This window comes from Chaetomium globosum, genomic scaffold (genome assembly GCF_000143365.1).
Source record: "Chaetomium globosum CBS 148.51 scaffold_4 genomic scaffold, whole genome shotgun sequence".
NCBI lineage: Eukaryota > Fungi > Ascomycota > Sordariomycetes > Sordariales > Chaetomiaceae > Chaetomium > Chaetomium globosum.
The window spans coordinates 659,783-676,147 of record NT_165979.1 but is presented as its reverse complement, the minus strand read 5'-3'; the positions used below and the strand labels follow the sequence as shown (position 1 = coordinate 676,147).

The 16,365-nt window shown below is 57.7% G+C and overlaps 8 protein-coding genes across 8 annotated transcripts; 4 read left to right on the top strand and 4 right to left on the bottom strand.

The window, feature by feature from the left end:
- Positions 1-306: 306 nt before the first annotated feature.
- On the top strand, positions 307-1,736 carry CHGG_03926 (uncharacterized protein; the record flags this gene model as incomplete). The annotated part of the gene is made up of 2 exons (XM_001223139.1): positions 307-380; positions 506-1,736. 2 exons carry the CDS (start codon positions 307-309, stop codon positions 1,734-1,736), a joined length of 1,305 nt encoding a protein of 434 aa, XP_001223140.1.
- A 231-nt stretch (positions 1,737-1,967) lies between these two features.
- CHGG_03925 (uncharacterized protein) lies at positions 1,968-3,291 on the bottom strand (the record flags this gene model as incomplete). The annotated part of the gene is made up of 2 exons (XM_001223138.1): positions 1,968-3,148; positions 3,201-3,291. 2 exons carry the CDS (start codon positions 3,289-3,291, stop codon positions 1,968-1,970), a joined length of 1,272 nt encoding a protein of 423 aa, XP_001223139.1.
- Positions 3,292-4,910: 1,619 nt separating this feature from the next.
- On the top strand, positions 4,911-5,308 carry CHGG_03924 (uncharacterized protein; the record flags this gene model as incomplete). Its single annotated transcript, XM_001223137.1, has 2 exons — positions 4,911-5,066; positions 5,288-5,308. The coding sequence occupies 2 exons, from the start codon at positions 4,911-4,913 to the stop codon at positions 5,306-5,308; spliced, it is 177 nt and encodes a 58-aa protein (XP_001223138.1).
- A 1,208-nt stretch (positions 5,309-6,516) lies between these two features.
- Positions 6,517-7,225, top strand: CHGG_03923 (uncharacterized protein; the record flags this gene model as incomplete). Its single annotated transcript, XM_001223136.1, has 2 exons — positions 6,517-6,758; positions 6,871-7,225. 2 exons carry the CDS (start codon positions 6,517-6,519, stop codon positions 7,223-7,225), a joined length of 597 nt encoding a protein of 198 aa, XP_001223137.1.
- Positions 7,226-7,619: 394 nt separating this feature from the next.
- CHGG_03922 (uncharacterized protein) lies at positions 7,620-8,397 on the bottom strand (the record flags this gene model as incomplete). Its single annotated transcript, XM_001223135.1, has 4 exons — positions 7,620-7,631; positions 7,705-7,810; positions 7,932-8,115; positions 8,244-8,397. The coding sequence occupies 4 exons, from the start codon at positions 8,395-8,397 to the stop codon at positions 7,620-7,622; spliced, it is 456 nt and encodes a 151-aa protein (XP_001223136.1).
- A 946-nt stretch (positions 8,398-9,343) lies between these two features.
- Positions 9,344-10,402, bottom strand: CHGG_03921 (uncharacterized protein; the record flags this gene model as incomplete). The annotated part of the gene is made up of 1 exon (XM_001223134.1): positions 9,344-10,402. The coding sequence occupies one exon, from the start codon at positions 10,400-10,402 to the stop codon at positions 9,344-9,346; it is 1,059 nt and encodes a 352-aa protein (XP_001223135.1).
- Positions 10,403-11,974: 1,572 nt separating this feature from the next.
- Positions 11,975-13,285, bottom strand: CHGG_03920 (uncharacterized protein; the record flags this gene model as incomplete). The annotated part of the gene is made up of 3 exons (XM_001223133.1): positions 11,975-12,827; positions 12,886-13,147; positions 13,273-13,285. 3 exons carry the CDS (start codon positions 13,283-13,285, stop codon positions 11,975-11,977), a joined length of 1,128 nt encoding a protein of 375 aa, XP_001223134.1.
- A 1,012-nt stretch (positions 13,286-14,297) lies between these two features.
- On the top strand, positions 14,298-15,911 carry CHGG_03919 (uncharacterized protein; the record flags this gene model as incomplete). The annotated part of the gene is made up of 3 exons (XM_001223132.1): positions 14,298-14,501; positions 14,558-14,766; positions 14,822-15,911. The coding sequence occupies 3 exons, from the start codon at positions 14,298-14,300 to the stop codon at positions 15,909-15,911; spliced, it is 1,503 nt and encodes a 500-aa protein (XP_001223133.1).
- Between the last annotated feature and the right edge of the window lie 454 nt (positions 15,912-16,365).

Here is a 16,365-nt window from a genome sequence, read left to right as displayed (position 1 = left end):
GACAGAGATGAGTTGGTTCTGGTATAAGAAAAGCCATGTCCGATTTCTCAATAGTTAGTTACAAATCTCCATAACCTACGAGTTCACATTTTCCTGTCTGTCACATGAAATCGAGGACCCGCTCCGGAGTCGGCGTTGGATAAGGTTGGGTGCTCATTTTCATTTCAGTCTCGTTGATGACTCCTTTTGTGACTCTTTCACATCACAACCTCACAACATATAAAAGGGGTGGTTGATCAACAAAGTCATCGGCTCACACTATCCCCACACAGACACAAAACACAGACTTGATCACCTCTCGTCAAGATGCCGGCTTTCAACCTCGAGACCTGCGCACGGCCCAACATTTTGGCCCTCGAGCCATATCGCTGCGCTCGAGAGTAAGTTACCTACTCACCCCCGCCTAGCCCTCATACCTCACCCCATCATCACCACTTCCCACTCGTCCCTTCGTTTGGCTTTTTTACAATTTCCCTCTACCCCCCTCAGCTAACACCCTTCCCAGCGACTACAAGGATGACGGCACCAACATCCTCCTAGACGCCAACGAAAACGCCTTCGGCCCTCCCCTCCCCCCCACCACCAACACCACCACCCCCAACAACAGCACCACCAACCCCACCTCCCCTTCCTCCACGCCCCCCTCCCTCGACCTAACCACCTTACACCGCTACCCGGACCCGCACCAAACCCCGCTCAAACAGCTCCTCTGCGCGCTGCGCACGACGCACGCGCACACCACGCAGACCCTCACCCCGGCGCACGTGTTCGTCGGCGTGGGCTCCGACGAGGCCATCGACGCGCTGCTGCGGTGCTTCTGCCGCCCCGGCGCCGACCGCGTGCTCGTGTGCCCGCCCACCTACGGCATGTACAGCGTGTCGGCGCAGGTGAATGATGTGGGCTTGGTGAAGGTGCCGCTGCGGGGGGCGGAGCAAGGGTTTGGAGTGGATGTGCCGGCCGTGTTAGGGGCGTTGGGCGGGGAGGAAGGGGCGAAGGTGAAGGTGGTGTATTTGTGCTCGCCGGGGAATCCGACGGGGAAGTTGCTGCGGAAGGAGGATGTGAGGGCGGTGTTGGAGCATCCGACGTGGAATGGGGTGGTGGTGGTGGATGAGGCGTATGTGGATTTTGCGAGGCCCGAGGATAGTTTGGCGGAGTGGGTGGTGGAGTGGCCGAATTTGGTGGTCATGCAGACGCTGAGCAAGGCGTTCGGGCTGGCGGGGATTCGGTTGGGCGTTGCGTTTACGTCGCCGGAGATTGCGCGGCTGTTGAATAGTTTGAAGGCGCCGTACAACGTGTCGAGTTTGACGGCGGGGATTGCGGAGTATGCGGTTTCGGAGAACGGAGGGTTGCCGAAGATGAGGGAGAACCGTGCCAAGTTGATTGCGCAGAGGGAGAGGATGGTGCGGGAGCTGGCGGAGGTCGAGGGGGTTGGGCGGTTGAGAGGTGGCGTGGACAGCAATTTCTTGTTGTATGAGATGCTAAACAAGGGGGGGAAGCCGGATAACGTGACCGCGTTGGCGGTGTACGAGAGGCTGGCTGAGACCAAAGGCGTGGTGGTCCGTTTCAGGGGCAAGGAGCACGGTTGTCTGGGCTGCTTGAGAATTACCGTCGGCACCGATGAAGAGGTGACGCGGTTTTTGGCGGCCCTCAGGAAAACTCTGGCCGAGGTGCGGGGGACGGCGCCGGCTGCGGATGAGGAGAAGAGGGAAGTTGCGGCGAGTGAAGTGGTGGCTTGAGAATGGGTAGACGATACAAAAAGTGCTTCCTTCTAGAGAGAGTTGTCACGCCCAAGTGGCACCAGTGATAGATATTGTCCTTGTTGACCGTCTATTCTGGCAGCCTGCCATGCTATGCAAAAAGAAAAGCGCCAGTCCATGTCCAAGACCAGGGATGCCCAAAAAGCTATGTATGTACAGAAGAATGTAAACCCACGCTGCGCAACACCGTATCCAAGCCGCCTCTCAAGGTTACACCTTGCGAACATCGTACCGACCCCGCTTAGATTTCGACCCGGAGTCAAAGGTGCGGACAACCTTGATCTCGTCGCCCTTGAGCGGCGGCTTGGACTCGCCCACGAGGAGCCCTTGGATCGTCTCCAGCGCGCACATCTCCTCACCTAGGCCGGTGAGGCCATCAAACCCGCCCACATACCACTTCTGTCCGCAGGTAGTGCCGTCAGCGCCCCCCGAGCAGGCCCCGGCGGCCGCCAGCGCCGACGTGTGCCACAGCTCGTCGATGGTGGGCTGGATGGACGGCACAAACAGGCTGGCGCCGTAGACGAAGCGCGAGAAGTAGCCCTTGAAGCTGCGCATGTCGGCGTTGCAGCTAAAGACCTGCTCGCAGGCGTGCTCGTACATGATGTTGGTGGCGTTGTCGAAGGGGCTGAAGAAGGAGCGCGAGGCCTCAAGGATGCGCTCGGTGCGCTGCGTCCACTTCTTGTCACCCGTGTGGTCGGCCAGCACGGCCGCGCCGTACAGGTAAATGGCGGCGCTGTACGAGAAGGTGACCGGGTTGGTGTCGGTGCAGTTGTGGCTGGCGCTCGCGCCGTCGTACACGTTCCCATAGCTGTCGATCAGACCCACGGCCTCGGTCCAGTCCCAGACTTTCTCGGCCCACTCCAGGTACGTGTTGTTACCGGTCGCCCGTGCGAGACGTGCCGAGATCTGGAAGAGGCCGCCGTTGCTGACCGTGTTCTTGTAGTCGAGCCCGTTCGGGTTCGACTCGAAGATCTGCCACAGGAGACCACCGCCGCATGCCGTCGTGTTCCACCTCGAAGTCAGAGAGTTCCATAGGTTCGAGCCGAGTTGCAACCACGAGGGGACGTTCTCGTCAGGGTGTGGGAAGTTCCTCTCGGCTGCCGACATGACGGCGAATCCCCAGAAAGCCTGGTCGTCGTTCCCCTCCTGGCCGAAATGCGTCGGAAGCATGTAGTCGAAGTCTGGGCCAACCTGTGCCAAGAGGGCCCTCGAGATGCGCTGGTCGTAGGTCTTGTCACCGGTGTAGTGTGAGTAGTCCAGCATGCTGCCCATGAGGGCGCCGGCTTGCCACCAGTAGTGCGGTTCGGGAAGGTCGACAAACTTCTCCGAGGTACCAGAGTAGTAGGACATGGCACCGCCGGCAATGGTCTTGGCCACACCGCGAATCGAAGCTGTTGAGGTTAGCAGCGCTCCACAAAGGGTGTGAGATGCAAGGTCACTTACAAGGGTCATTGATGTCTAGGTCCTTGGGGGCCAGGGCGGCGATGACGGCCGTGGTTGCAGCCGCGGGCTTAAGGGACTTGAGGAACTGCATCTTGGGCAGTAGTACGCCGTGTTTTCTGAGGTGTCCAGTAAGGTTGGAAAGAGGTTGGTCCAATTGCCGCCAGCGAGCAAAACAAAACGAAGGTAGATGTGGTTGGAGTAATGTCTTCGGGGGTGCTTGGTGTTGTATGTAATAACACTCAGGACTCAAAGAGCTTCGACTTCAAGGAAGCAGCAGGAATGTTTGCTTTTCAAAAACAAAGCCAACGACGCCGCAGTGAAGCAGCAAAGAAAAGCACAAGAGTACGATAGAAGGGAAACGATCGTTGGTGGTCAACACGGCGAACGAGGGAACAATAACGAGACAAGGATGACAATAGGAAGAGCAAAAGGCCGGCTGATGGAGGTCAGCCTTGTTGGCCGAGAAGGGTGGGCTTCCATTCTTCTTAAAGGGAAGAGCCGAATGGCCATGATCAGCTGTCAACCACATGTCAACCAACGCCTCCCATGCGCATCTCGGTCCACAAAGTCCAGAAGAAGCAAGAGGGAGTGGCCCAGCAAGATCCACCATTCCCGGTAGACAAGGGGCGGCCCAATGGGCGATTTCCTGGTTCGTGGGGATGCCATCCTCTGCGGGTAAGCTCGCACCCCTTGCTGAGCCTGGATCTTGTTAAACCCTGGCTCGCTGTTTCGTTTCCTTCCAGGTCAGCGCTGCAACCTGGAATGCCCCCGCCATTTTCACAAATGGAGGGTTGCAATTGGAACTTTGGGCGTCTGCCGAGGGAAAAGGGAAAAAAGAGCCATCGAATGCTGGTGCGCCGATCGTGGAGGGGTTCACTCCCAAACATCTGCGGGCGGCGCATAGCCAATGCAGGAACTGGGGGAACGCGCGCCAGCAGCTCGAGATCTGCCATCTTTCCTCCAGCCAGGTTGCCATGCGCCGTTGTGTTGGGCCCTTTCAGGTTCAAGTTGGATTAAGGATTGGAAAAGCAGTGGTCAGGGGCCTGCAGCAGTGATTGGAGGAGAGCCAAGCCACGCCGTCTTGGCAGTCTCCTTTTGAAACCTGAAACATGGGCTAACCTCCGAACGAGTGGGCAGCGCCCTGCCAGCAAGTGCGATGACAGCCGCGCGACTGCAGCATTCAGGTAGAAGGGGCTCGGGGGATTCACAGCCGCCAAAACTGTCGGCGCTATTTGGTAGTCGCGGCCCGAGTTGTTGTGTGTTCGGTTTTCGTTGGTGTCTTCCATTTTAGTTAGGCGACTCCTTTAGGTGACAGTCTGAGATTTGATTTCCGGTGTGCCACAAAAAAATGCATCGAGATCATAAATTTAGGTTGTGCATTGCACATGTGCCGTCTGGCAGTTTTTACACCCTCAGCTACATACCCGAGGAGTTAATTCTCCGACTACGTCCCGAGTTCCCTCGCCGACCACAACCAAGAAAAGGGGTATTTATCGAGTCAACAAAAAAAGACGCGCAGCCATCACCAAAGCGACCTTTGCCCAACCAAGCGCAGAGAAATACTCTGGCATTCATCCAAGCATAAACCCAAGCAAGACGGCTCCAAGCGATGTCATCACCACACGCCGACCCTCCACCACACTTAGTAGTTGGCTCGCTCCCGAAGTCGGGATTGCGGTGCCCGTCATAGATGCCAGCATCGACCCCTCAATGTCGGTAGTGCCGGGCTCTGGTCCCGGCGTCGACAGCGTCAGCACCCCCCAAGTCACCTCGTCGGCAGCAAAGGTCTTTGTCCAGATGGTTTCGGTCGGCCCGGTCAGGGGGCCTTCACGGTGGTTCTCGCCCACCGATGAAGACCCCGTGCAGGTCGCCGCCGTCTTTCCATCAAGCTGACACTCGAGGTTCGCCGTTCTGCGATGCGGTTAGCGACACCATCATCCATCAGCGCGAAGACGCGGGGGCACGGACAATGTCCCGGGGTCAGTGCCCTTGTACACCAGAGTATGGGGCCCCTTCTGTGAAAAACAAACGGGATCTCGCCCGCAATCTGACAGGTCGGAGCTTGGGCTGCGCAAAACACGGTATAGGCCGTCACGGATTCGTCCTAGGTGCCATTATTAGAGGGGAACACTCTCAAAGAAACATGACAAGGTAAAAAAGGGGTGACTCGATCAGAAACACTCACACTGCTGATGATACTTCCGCGGAGTGCGGCCCAGTCTGAGTCGTCGTATTCTGGGAGATAGACTGATACGGTCGACTGGGCGTGAGCGCCGCCCGCGGCCGCGCAGAGCCAGGCGAGGAGTACCGGGCGCTGCGGTCTCATGATGCTATCACTGCTTCACAGTCCTCCTGCGGCGCATCCATGGTTGACGAGGGGAGGAGAGGGAGAAAAGGAAAAGTCGATGGTTGTTGGCGATGTGGTCGGGACTGCAAATCATCTCTTGGCGACGCTTGGCACAAGGCTCGGCGCTGTGCCGTCGCCGAACTCCCGATAGATGCCAAGATGTCAGACTGCCGCTTCATCCAGACGAGAATGCCGTGGTGGTGATGGTTGCCGTCTTCGAAGACCACAGAGTCACATAATGGAGTGCCTCTCCCCGGGCGGTGACCCTTTCCGGAGCCGACTTGCCGGTGCACGAGACCAGCGCGAGCAGCCAAGGGAAAAAGACAACTAGCACGAATCCTCCCAGCCAACCCAAGCGCTCCCGACATTCCCGGTGGGAGGAGACTATTTCTTGGGAGGTATTTTTCGTTCTTGGCCGCAAAATGGCTGCCGTTCAGCCGTGACCACGCGCCCAGCCTCTACAATCATCAATACGCACGTAAATACTTGGCTAGCTGCCATGTACATCTGGTGAGCCATACATAAATGTGGGTAGTTAACCGCCACTATGATCCGCCACGATTTAGAAGCAAGGCTAGCCACGGGGCTGAGATCTAGCCTCTTACCCCTGCCGCGAATCTTGGTCCAGATTGGACGCTTCGTAACCCACCCGCTTGGATCGCCTCGGTCTCGCCTCTCTCCAATCGGGCTCACCCGCAATTTCCGGAGTCTCATGCCGAGAGCGAGCTGATGTGACCTCGCCACTTCGTGAGAACTTGTGCTTAAGAAGGGTTTTTCCCGCAGTGGGTTACGAAGTAGAGAGGTTTGGTGTTGGTTTTGGTTTCCGTCGTTCGTTCTAAGCAGTCACTCGTTCAAAACGCCACCTAAAGTTTCCCTCCGATAATTTATTTCGGGCCACTCCTCCAGTCACTCGTTAACTGCGCGCCGATCTCAACCGGTTTACCAGATAATCCTCGATTCGACACCATCATGATCATGAAGTACTCGGCGTCCGTCCTCTTTACTGCCGGCCTCGCTGCCGCGCAAACCAGCGTCGTAAACATCATGTTTCCGTTTGTCGACCAGCAAGATAACGGCGCTTCGGTCATCTCCGCCGGCCCTACCGCCACCAAGTACTTCATCGCCTGCCCGCCCGGTACAAGCGACGAGGATTGCGGGCTGGCAGAAGGTGTCGAGGTTCTCTACGGGCCGTCAACCCTGGAGTACACCATGTCATATTCAGAAATCTAGTCAGTTGCCTCATCAGCACCCTCTTCTCGGGGAATGCTAACCTCATTTGCCCACAGCACCGTCTCGGCCAACTGCAAACTCAACCCCTCCAAGGACACGGCCGATTGCTCCGGGGCGGTCATCTCGGATCAGGAGATGTCGACCGTGGTTGAGGTCGTCTCGGGCTACAGCTCCTACATCATGCCCGTCACCATCACCGCCGGGCTCGAGAAGCTCTCGGGGGCCACCAACACGGCCGCACCCGGCAGCTCTGCCACCCGACGTCCCCTCGGCTTCCACCCCAACCACCATGACCACCGCCTCTGTGCCGACCGGCGCCACCGAGGGCAGCGGCGAGGGCGCGGCCGACCCGACCTCCAGCCAGAGCACCGGCGGCATGCCCCGCGTTACGCAGAACGCTGTTATCATGGGTGCGGCTGCGTTGGTTGGGGGTGCCATCCTGCTTTAGGGGGTTTAGGAACGAAGGGAGATGACGTGCTAGGAGTTAATGGGACATTGATAAACCGTTGCGCGTTGCGTTATTCAGAACCTTATGATACCCGCGTTGCATTTAGTCAGGGCAGGACAGCATTTGCCGCATTGATATTAGCATAAAAATGAGCGCCATACAACACCGGTGATTCGTCAGTCGTTACCGACTTGGCGATTAGTCTTGTCTTGAATTATTCCAAGACCGGGAAAATGAACCGTGAAGAGAGTGGCCGTGAGACTGAGACCAGAGGATCGCGAAGTAAACTCCCGCGGGCATTCCGCGGGACCGTCGCCCTTCAACTCGCAAGATCCTCCCTACCATCTTGCCAGCTCGAGCAGTTGACACACCGTAAAGCCTTTTTTTCGCCGGGTCAGCCACAACCCTGTCACAGCACAGCAACTAGGAATACGACTTACTTTCTCGTTGATGCGCTTCCGGCAGTACTTGCACTTGACCGTGTGCTTGATGATGGGGTCCTGTGAAAAGTACTGGTACAGCGCGGCCAGGCCGTACAGCGAGCACCCGACGCCCATGAAGTTGAGCAGCCGGTTCAGGAAGAAGCTATATCCGCCACCCTGTAAGCACACACACACACACACACACACACCCAACCACCCAAAACCACACACCACCACCACCAACCCCAGCAAAGCAAACCCGCAGAAAGAAAGGAGAGACATACCCATAAGCCATGACAACAGCGCCGTCATCCTGGGCCTGCTTGAGCGTGTTGTAGCCGCCCTCGGCCGGGCGGTGCGGGCCGGCCTGCAGCACGGCAAACTTCTCCTCGAGGTTCTTGTTGAGCGGCAGCAGCACCGACAGAGGCGGCAGCATGATGTCGCTGACTAGGCTGGTGATGAGGGCGGCTGTGCAGGGTTAGTTTACCTAGTTGGTCATTCAGGGGGGGGGGGGGGGGGGGATGGTAGTAGGTAAATGGATGGATGGGGATGGGGTGGTTCTACTGTACTATGGGTGCTTGGGTCGGGGGGCTTACTGAACATGGACGCGATGATCAGACCGAAGGCGATCTCGAGCACGTTGCCCTGGAACGCGAAGTCGATGAAGCCATGGAGGATGCGGCGGGCTCGGCGGCGGCCCTCGTCGAGAAGGTCGTGCTCCTCGTCGGATTCGTCTGGGAGGCGCGGCATTGTTTGTGGTTGGGGAGGGTTGAGTGTTCTGATGTTATGGTACGTCGGTATCTTGAAATATGTTCAAGAGTTCATTTAATTCCAGGATGCCATCTAGAGAACAACTACAAATAAAATAAAAACAGTAGAAATATTGAAGATTGGGAGAGATGTTGGCCCGACATGGCCACCCTGTCGAGGAGGACCAGAGAGGCACAGGAGCGGCGGGAGCTGTCCCAAAAGGGGAATGGTGAGTGATGTTTAGGGGTGCACCCCCGACGTCACCGCTTCCTTGGCAAACATGCAGACGCGGGGGACAGCGATCAGCACAGGCCGAGAGGATTCGTCAAGGGTTAGCGGCAGCTGCCGTTCGAACCAACACATGAACACCAACTCACGCCAAGGCTTGAAGATCACAACGACATCCCAGTTGCATAAATACACAAGTCAAGATCAGTGAGGTATGGTCAATGAGCAGTCTATTGTGTTTTCAACAGGGTATCCTGCATTAAAGAGAACGAATGATGGAATGATGGTGTTACAAATAGGAACCAGACCAGCGCCAAAACTCCCAACGTCCCAGTTCATCGCCCATCCAAGAGACGAAGACTGAGTCCATGCAATTCCAAGCGAGTGGTCTCGTACGTTTGGATGCGGTAACGACTGTTTGGCCCGAGTGGCTGATTGTCAAATCGAGTTGAAGGTAAGGAATGACAGGGTAAGGATGATGATTTCGAGTGAGTGAGCGAGTGAGAAGAAGAGAGCGGCTAGTGAAGCGAGAGTGAGAGAGTGAGCCGCGGAAAAAGAGTGGCAGTTGTTGATATGACGACAGTTGTTGAAGTGACAGTGGTTGGAGTGATAGTTGTTGTGGGAGTAAGGACCGTTGGCATCCAAACAAAGACCATTTTGAGAAACGAGCGTTGGAGAAACGAAACGAGCGTCAGGCACACCCACCGGCCTTCTTCACCTACAACGGCTCATCCCTCATATCATCACCCCTGGCGCCGCCGCCGCCACCACCGCCGACAGGCATTTGGGCGAAGCCGTGCGAGTCCTCCATGCTGCTGGCCGACTGGTTCTTGTCAACAAACTGCTGCTGCTGTTGCTGGCCACCACCCATGCCGGAATCCTCGTGGCGCGTCTTCAGCCAGTGGACCACCACCAGCCCCAGCGCGGCCGTCGCGAAAAACACGGTGCCCCAAAGCAAGAAGTACAGGGCCGGACTGGTCGACGCCGACAAGCCGAACTTGTCACCGTGCTTGTTGACGGCCTTCTTGATGCTCTCGGCCACGCCCGTGATGACGGCAGCGCAGATGAAGGCGGTAAACCAGCCGAGCCCGAGACAGCCCATGGCGCCGAAGATGGCGAACTTCCTCATGCCCTGCGCCGCGTACTCGAGCCCAACCACGGCCACGCAGCACAGGAAGCCCGCGACGAGCACCAGCACCGAGAAGAGCACGAAGTAGGCCATGGACGCGATCACCTTGGGGATCTTGTCGAACCCTTCCTGGATCTCGTCCACCAGCTCGAGGTCGCTCAGCTTGAACTTGAACGGCCCCACGTTGAGCTCCTCGTCGAGCTTCTTGCTCAGGTCCGTCTGGCCCGTGTAGAACTTCTTGGAGCACTTGTCGACCTTGGGCTTGGCGTCCTTGTCGCTGAACAGCGGCTTGTACTCGCCCTCGCAGAGCACGCCCATGTGCACCGAGTAGTACTCGCGGATGCCGATGGCCTTGGCGATGCTGCCCATGGCCTTGTCGATGAGGTCCGCCGTCAGCTGCACTGCCTTGTCGGCCACCTCGGCGCCCTTGTTGCACGCGCCCTCGACCCCGTCGCCCGCCTTGCCGCCGGCGTCGTCGATCGCGTCGTTGACCTTATCACCGGCCCCGAACAGCCCGCCCACCTTGCCGAGCCCGTCGCCCACCTTGTCCGCCACGTCGCTGACCGCCCCGCCCGCCTTGCCGCACCCTTCCTTGGCCTGCTCCGAGACGTCGGGCACTTTGATGAGGTTCTTGCCGAGCGTGGACATGTTGAACTGCGGTAGAGACATTTGGTTAGTGTCTTTTTTTGAACAGGTAGGGGGGTTGTGGGAGAACAAACGTTGATGATGCTGACCCCCTCCATGGTGTGAGGCGTGGAGCCCGACGACAGAGCGATGGCCAGGAACAGAAACGCGATGAACGAGCACACGATGGGGGCGATCTTGAGGATCATGCCCACCATGTCGCCGCCGCCGCCCCGGTTGGGAACTCCCCGCATGCTGAAAAGCGTGATAAGAAGGGGAAAAAAAGAAGTGACTAAATCAGATCAATGGGTCCAGCCCCTGACTTCTGATGCAAAGGAGAGACTGAACGAAAAAGGAAAATGTCGAGAAACGAAACGACCAGTAAGGAGTGTATAAAAGGAGAGTCAGCCACTGAGGGCAGGTTTGAAAGGAGTGGAGAGGAAGCAAAGTCCTGTCTGCGTGATTGTCCCAAGGGATGATGAGTAGGTAGTAAGACGATCCCCAGGTTCTAGGTGAACTGACGCTATATATCCGACCTCATGCCAGCAGAGCTGAGCACCGAGCCAAACCAAACACACAGCCGGGCAATAGACGAAACGGACCTGGGCCGGACGGCGGCCGGTGGAGGGGGACATGTCTCGGGCCGGGGTGGCTTGCGCCTTTTCAGACGACCCGGCTAAGTAGTGCAGTCTTCAGGGGTACAAGTAAGAACGCTATGGGATGGGGCAGCGGAAGAGATGGGGTTGCAGTTGCAGAGTATGGGGAAACCGAAAAGAAACGCGGGAATGCAAAGTTCCCCCTCCCCCTTTGGCCGTACCGCGCCGGGTCTGAAGCGTAACAGGGACGCAGTAGCCCGGGGACGCGGCCATCATCCGACCCTGCTGGCGAAGCATCCAGGGGATTGGGGTGCTGGGGGCGGGGTGGGAAAATGTTGTCGATTGTTTCGATGGGTGGTCGGAAGATCCTGAAGTAGCTAAAACGGGGTTATTTTGGCATTTCTCTTGGCCACTCTTGGGGGCCCCCGCAGTGGGATAGTTGGATTGTGTTTGGTGTTTGGTGTTGGTCTGCCCCAGACATGCGCCGTTGCGGCCCGTTGAGGGGTTCATTGGCCAATGGCTCCAAGTTTTGGTGAAATACCCCAAATCCCGACCGTTAATTGTTTGTACGCGGGGTTGGCGGCCCGTTTCCGGCCTCGAAGCCAAACTCACTGCAAAGGTTGCCGAGTTTACGATCCGGCCGACGATTCGGCCGTTGACCCGGTCTTGGTCCCGATTCCCGGCCGCGCCCCGCTTTTCCCGGACTGCAGACCGGCCGCGACCGGCTTCACAGCGAATTGGGCCGGGGGAAAAACAGGCTTATTTGGGTCTTTCACTAACGGGACGGCGTGGGGTCCGGTCCCTGGATTCTCATAAAACCGAGAGGTGCCGTCCTATGCGATGTCATTGTTTTCCGGTCCGAGCTGTCTTCGCTTTCTATGTACATGCAGGGGCAACGCAACCCAGACAGAGCAGCTAAGTGACAAACGCTATCAATTCATGATGTTTAGCTCATAAAAAACTCCCAGTTAAAAATACAAATTACGCTTTAAAAGACACCTCACAGCTTCGCCATGTAGGAGTTGCCTTTCTTGATAGACGCAGCCGCGTCGGTGATAAACTCGTCGACGATCTCCTTCGCCGACTTCTTATCGTTGCAGACGGCGGCGCACTGGCCCATGAGGAAAGGCCGGAACTGGTCGAGCAGATCATCGACATCAGCATCCTCGCCGTCATTCATAAGACCGGACGCCTTGATGGCCGGTGTCTCCTCAGCCTCGCCCGACATCACCTTATCGAGGTCCGCCTCGTACGGGAGCTTGCCCTTGGAGGTAAGCTCCTTGATCTCTTGCGCGCGCTCCTCCTCCCAGTTCATAATATAGGGGTTCTTGCGCACACGCAGCGGGCGGCCCGTGAAGATGAGAGTGCGGACCGTGTCGTCGAAGCTGGCGGTGCGGACGGCCTCCTTGTGCGATTCGGGGGCACCGGCCTCCTCGGAAAGAACAAATCGAGTGCCAACCCAGACGCCGGTGGCGCCCATCATCAGCGCAGCCGCCAGCAGCTGGCCGTTGTGGATACCACCCGCGGCGACAACCTGCACCGGCTTGCCGGTGAGGGGGGATTTGTGACCCTTGCAGGCCTCGACGACCGAGGGGATCAGGATAGTGGTGGCGATGTCACCGGTGTGGCCGCCGCCCTCGCCGCCCTGAGCGCAGATAATGTCGACGCCAAGGTCGAGACACTTCTTGACGTGCTTGGGGTGGCCGATCATGTTCATGTAAACGATTCCGTTCTTGTGCAGCTTCTCGACGACGTGCTTGGGGGGGACGCCAACGGCCGAGACGAAGAGCTTGGCGCCGGACTCGATGATGATGTCGATCAGCTGGTCGAGCTTGCCCTTGGTGTAGTCGTAGCTGTGAGGCACAATTAGTCAACGGAGACCGTAGACTCTAGGCGTAGATTTAAACCTACTTTGTCTTGCGGGCGTTGCCGCCAACCTGGGGAAGGAGGAGGTCGACGCCAAACGGCGCGTTCTTGTCCTTGAGATGCGACTTGAGCTCATCGATCTGGTCCTTGAGCATCTCGGGTGTGTAGTTGATGCCACCCAGCACACCCATCCCGCCGGCGTTGGTGACAGCCGCGGCCAGCTTGGGCCCGGCAGCAACGTTCATGCCGGCGAGGAGGATGGGGTGGTTGATCTTGAAAAGATCGGTGAGATCGGTACGGATTTTCTCTGCGAAACAACATCAAGTCAGCAATGCGATTGCCCGCCATTGTATGCGACCGGCAACAACTCCAGCCACATGGTAGAAACAGCAGCTGCGCGCGGCATGTAGGGTCGAGGACAGATCGACTTACGAGGGGAAGCCATGGCGACGGTTGGTGTGGAAAAACAATGGTTGGTATCAAATGTGAAAAAAGAAAATATAACGGTAAGGAAAGCAAGAGTAGGACACCGACGACACGAAACCTGGGGAAGAGTCGCCGTCTTGAACCCCGGGACTTGGGGCTCGTGCTTTGGGGCCTGGAGTTTGCCAAGCCCGCTGTGCTTTGTGCCGAGGTTGCCCGCCGCTTTGCGCTAAACCTCTTATAGGTCCGAACCGCACATCTCAGCTGCCGGAAAGTGCGGAGGGGCAACGGAGCCGAGGCATTGGAGACTGGCAGGCGGCGTCTGGTCGGTAACTCTTGACTCGGGACGGGGCTGATATACGTAGTATGTAAATAAGCATTGACGAGTTGCTTGTAAATCTGGGGAAGGTAAGGCTCATGGTGAGCTCCCATGGCTTTGACTCCAACAACCTTGAGACGACCCTTAGCAAACATCGTTATTTCTGTGAACTCGACCTACCCTACCCGATCTTCACTCAATTCTCTTTTGTTCTTAACTAGTGTAGTCTCAACAATACTTGGTAGGTGGGAGCAGGTGACGCTGTCAACTCAGTGATTGACTGCAAGAACAGTCGGAACTCGGAAGTCGGAAGTCGGAAAAGGTGAACCGTTGCAGAACAATGCACCAGCCAGTGATGCCAAGCCAGCGAGCTGGCCTCGGGCCTGGACTCGAGTTGGTTTAAGTCTGACCCTAACCCTCACCCAACAAGTGGATCCTCCGAGCTCGCAGTTGAGGCGAGGTTGGATTCTCAGATTCAAATGATCGCAGGATTGCGCAGAAGATGAAGCGCTTTACTCTTATCGCGTCGCGGCCATTGAAACCGCCACAAATATTGCCGTCCTGTGTACGCAATGTGTCTCACTACAGTCAGGCTCGGCGTGTAACGAGAATCCACAATAGGTCATTTTCAGCCTCGACGCGGTCATTCGACTTCAAGAAATACACGATTCCTCAAAACTTTCAAAAAGTATCGAACACTGATCTTCCTGCAAAGATGGCCGAGGCGCCAGAAACACCGCGCAAGCGGACCGCATACATCGCCCTGGGGAGCAACTTGGGCGACCGCATTGGATGGATCGAGAAGGCGTGCAACGAGATGGACGCGAGGGGCATCAAAGTGAAGCGGACGAGCAGCTTATGGGAGACGGAACCCATGTACGTGCTAGACCAGGATAGATTTGTCAATGGCGCATGCGAGGTTCGTAGATTCAGATCCGTATCATCCGTCGTTGCTCGTAACTAAGCGTAAGTCAGGTTGAGACGACCATGGAGCCGCTGGAGCTCTTAGATGCGCTGCAAGACATCGAAAACAAGTTGGGCCGCAAGAAGGTCATCGACAAGGGGCCTCGCAACATTGACCTTGATATCCTTCTCTACGATAACCTCCAGGTCAATCATGAACGCCTCACAATCCCCCACATCGGCATCCCCGAACGTGAATTCGTTCTCCGGCCGCTCGCCGAGTATGGCTCTTTTACCACCCCCTCGCCTCCCACCAAGACTAACAACATCTCACAGGCTCATCCCCGACAAGCCAATCGACCCGAACCGCCCCTGGCGGCTGACAGCCGACTACCTGGACGCGCTCCCGCCGTCCAAGACCCCACTCACCACCATGACACCGCTCTCCTCGCACCACCCGCCCATCCAGGCCCTCAACCCTTCCCGCAAGACCCACGTCATGGCCATACTCAACATGACGCCTGACTCCTTCTCCGACGGTGGCCAAAACCTCCCTCTCCCACTCGACAGCAACACCATTACCCCCAGCACCACCACCACCAATGGCACCACTACCGACAGTACCACCGACCCCTCCACCGCCCTCCACCACACCATCACGACCCTCCTCGACGCCGGCGCCTCCATGATCGACATCGGTGGACAATCCACCGCCCCCGGCACGCCCGAAGTGCCCCTCGCCGAGGAACTCGCACGAGTGATCCCCGCCATCCGGCTCATCCGCACGCGCTTCCCCACCACCACCACCACCACCACCACCACCACCAGCTCACGCCCCGTGCTCATCTCAGTCGACACCTACCGCGCCGCAGTGGCCTCCGCCGCCATCGAGGCCGGCGCCGACATCGTCAACGACGTCTCGGGCGGGTCGATGGACCCGGCGATGCTGGCGACGGTGGCGCGGCTCGGGGCGACCGTGTGCCTGATGCACATGCGCGGGACGCCGGCGACCATGGCCGGGCTGGCCGAGTACCCGGCGGCGGAGGGCGGGCTGATCGGGGGCATCGCGCGCGAGCTGGTGCAGCGGGTGCGGGCGGCCGAGGAGGCCGGGGTGCGCCGCTGGCGCATCGTGCTGGACCCCGGCCTGGGGTTTGCCAAGGTGGGCAGGCAGAATGTTGATGTGTTGCGGCATTTGGACGAGTTGAGGGCGTGGCCCGGCCTGCAGGGCTTGCCGTGGCTGGTTGGGTCGAGTCGCAAGAGCTTTGTGGGGAGGGTTACCGGGGTGCCGACGCCGAAGGAGCGGATTTGGGGCACGGCGGCGACGGTGGCGGCTGCGGTGCAGGGGGGTGCGGATGTGGTGAGGGTGCATGATGTGAAGGAGATGGCGCAGGTGGTGGCGATGGCGGATGCGATTTGGAGGTATTAGGGGGGGTGTAAGTGTTGGGGGGGATTCAACATGTGGGCATTTCTTGTGTGGTGCGGTGGTGCATTCGGGGTTCAACATTATTCTGGGATGGCGCTATTGCGGGTTTGACGGGAAAAGCTGGCAGCATATATAGGGTGTTTGGTACCTGTTTACTGAAGATAAGGGGGCTTATATAGCTTACGGAGCGAGGTCGGCGAGTGGTATGGAGTGATGCTCAACACATTGTCGGGGCTAACCGCCATCAGTTGTCCTCGGCGGTCTCCTTTGCCTCACAATTACCAATTCAACTTTGCCTAGGGCTCTCTCTATTCCGATCCCTCAAGTATTTTCGGTGTGATCAAGACTCATTTCAGCATGTTCTAGGGACAGTGGTTCACTGACTACAAAACTAGTTCGGGTTCCCCAGCTCCTGACCGAACCACGTCAGCCCTCCATTCGCGAATAAAGTCACACT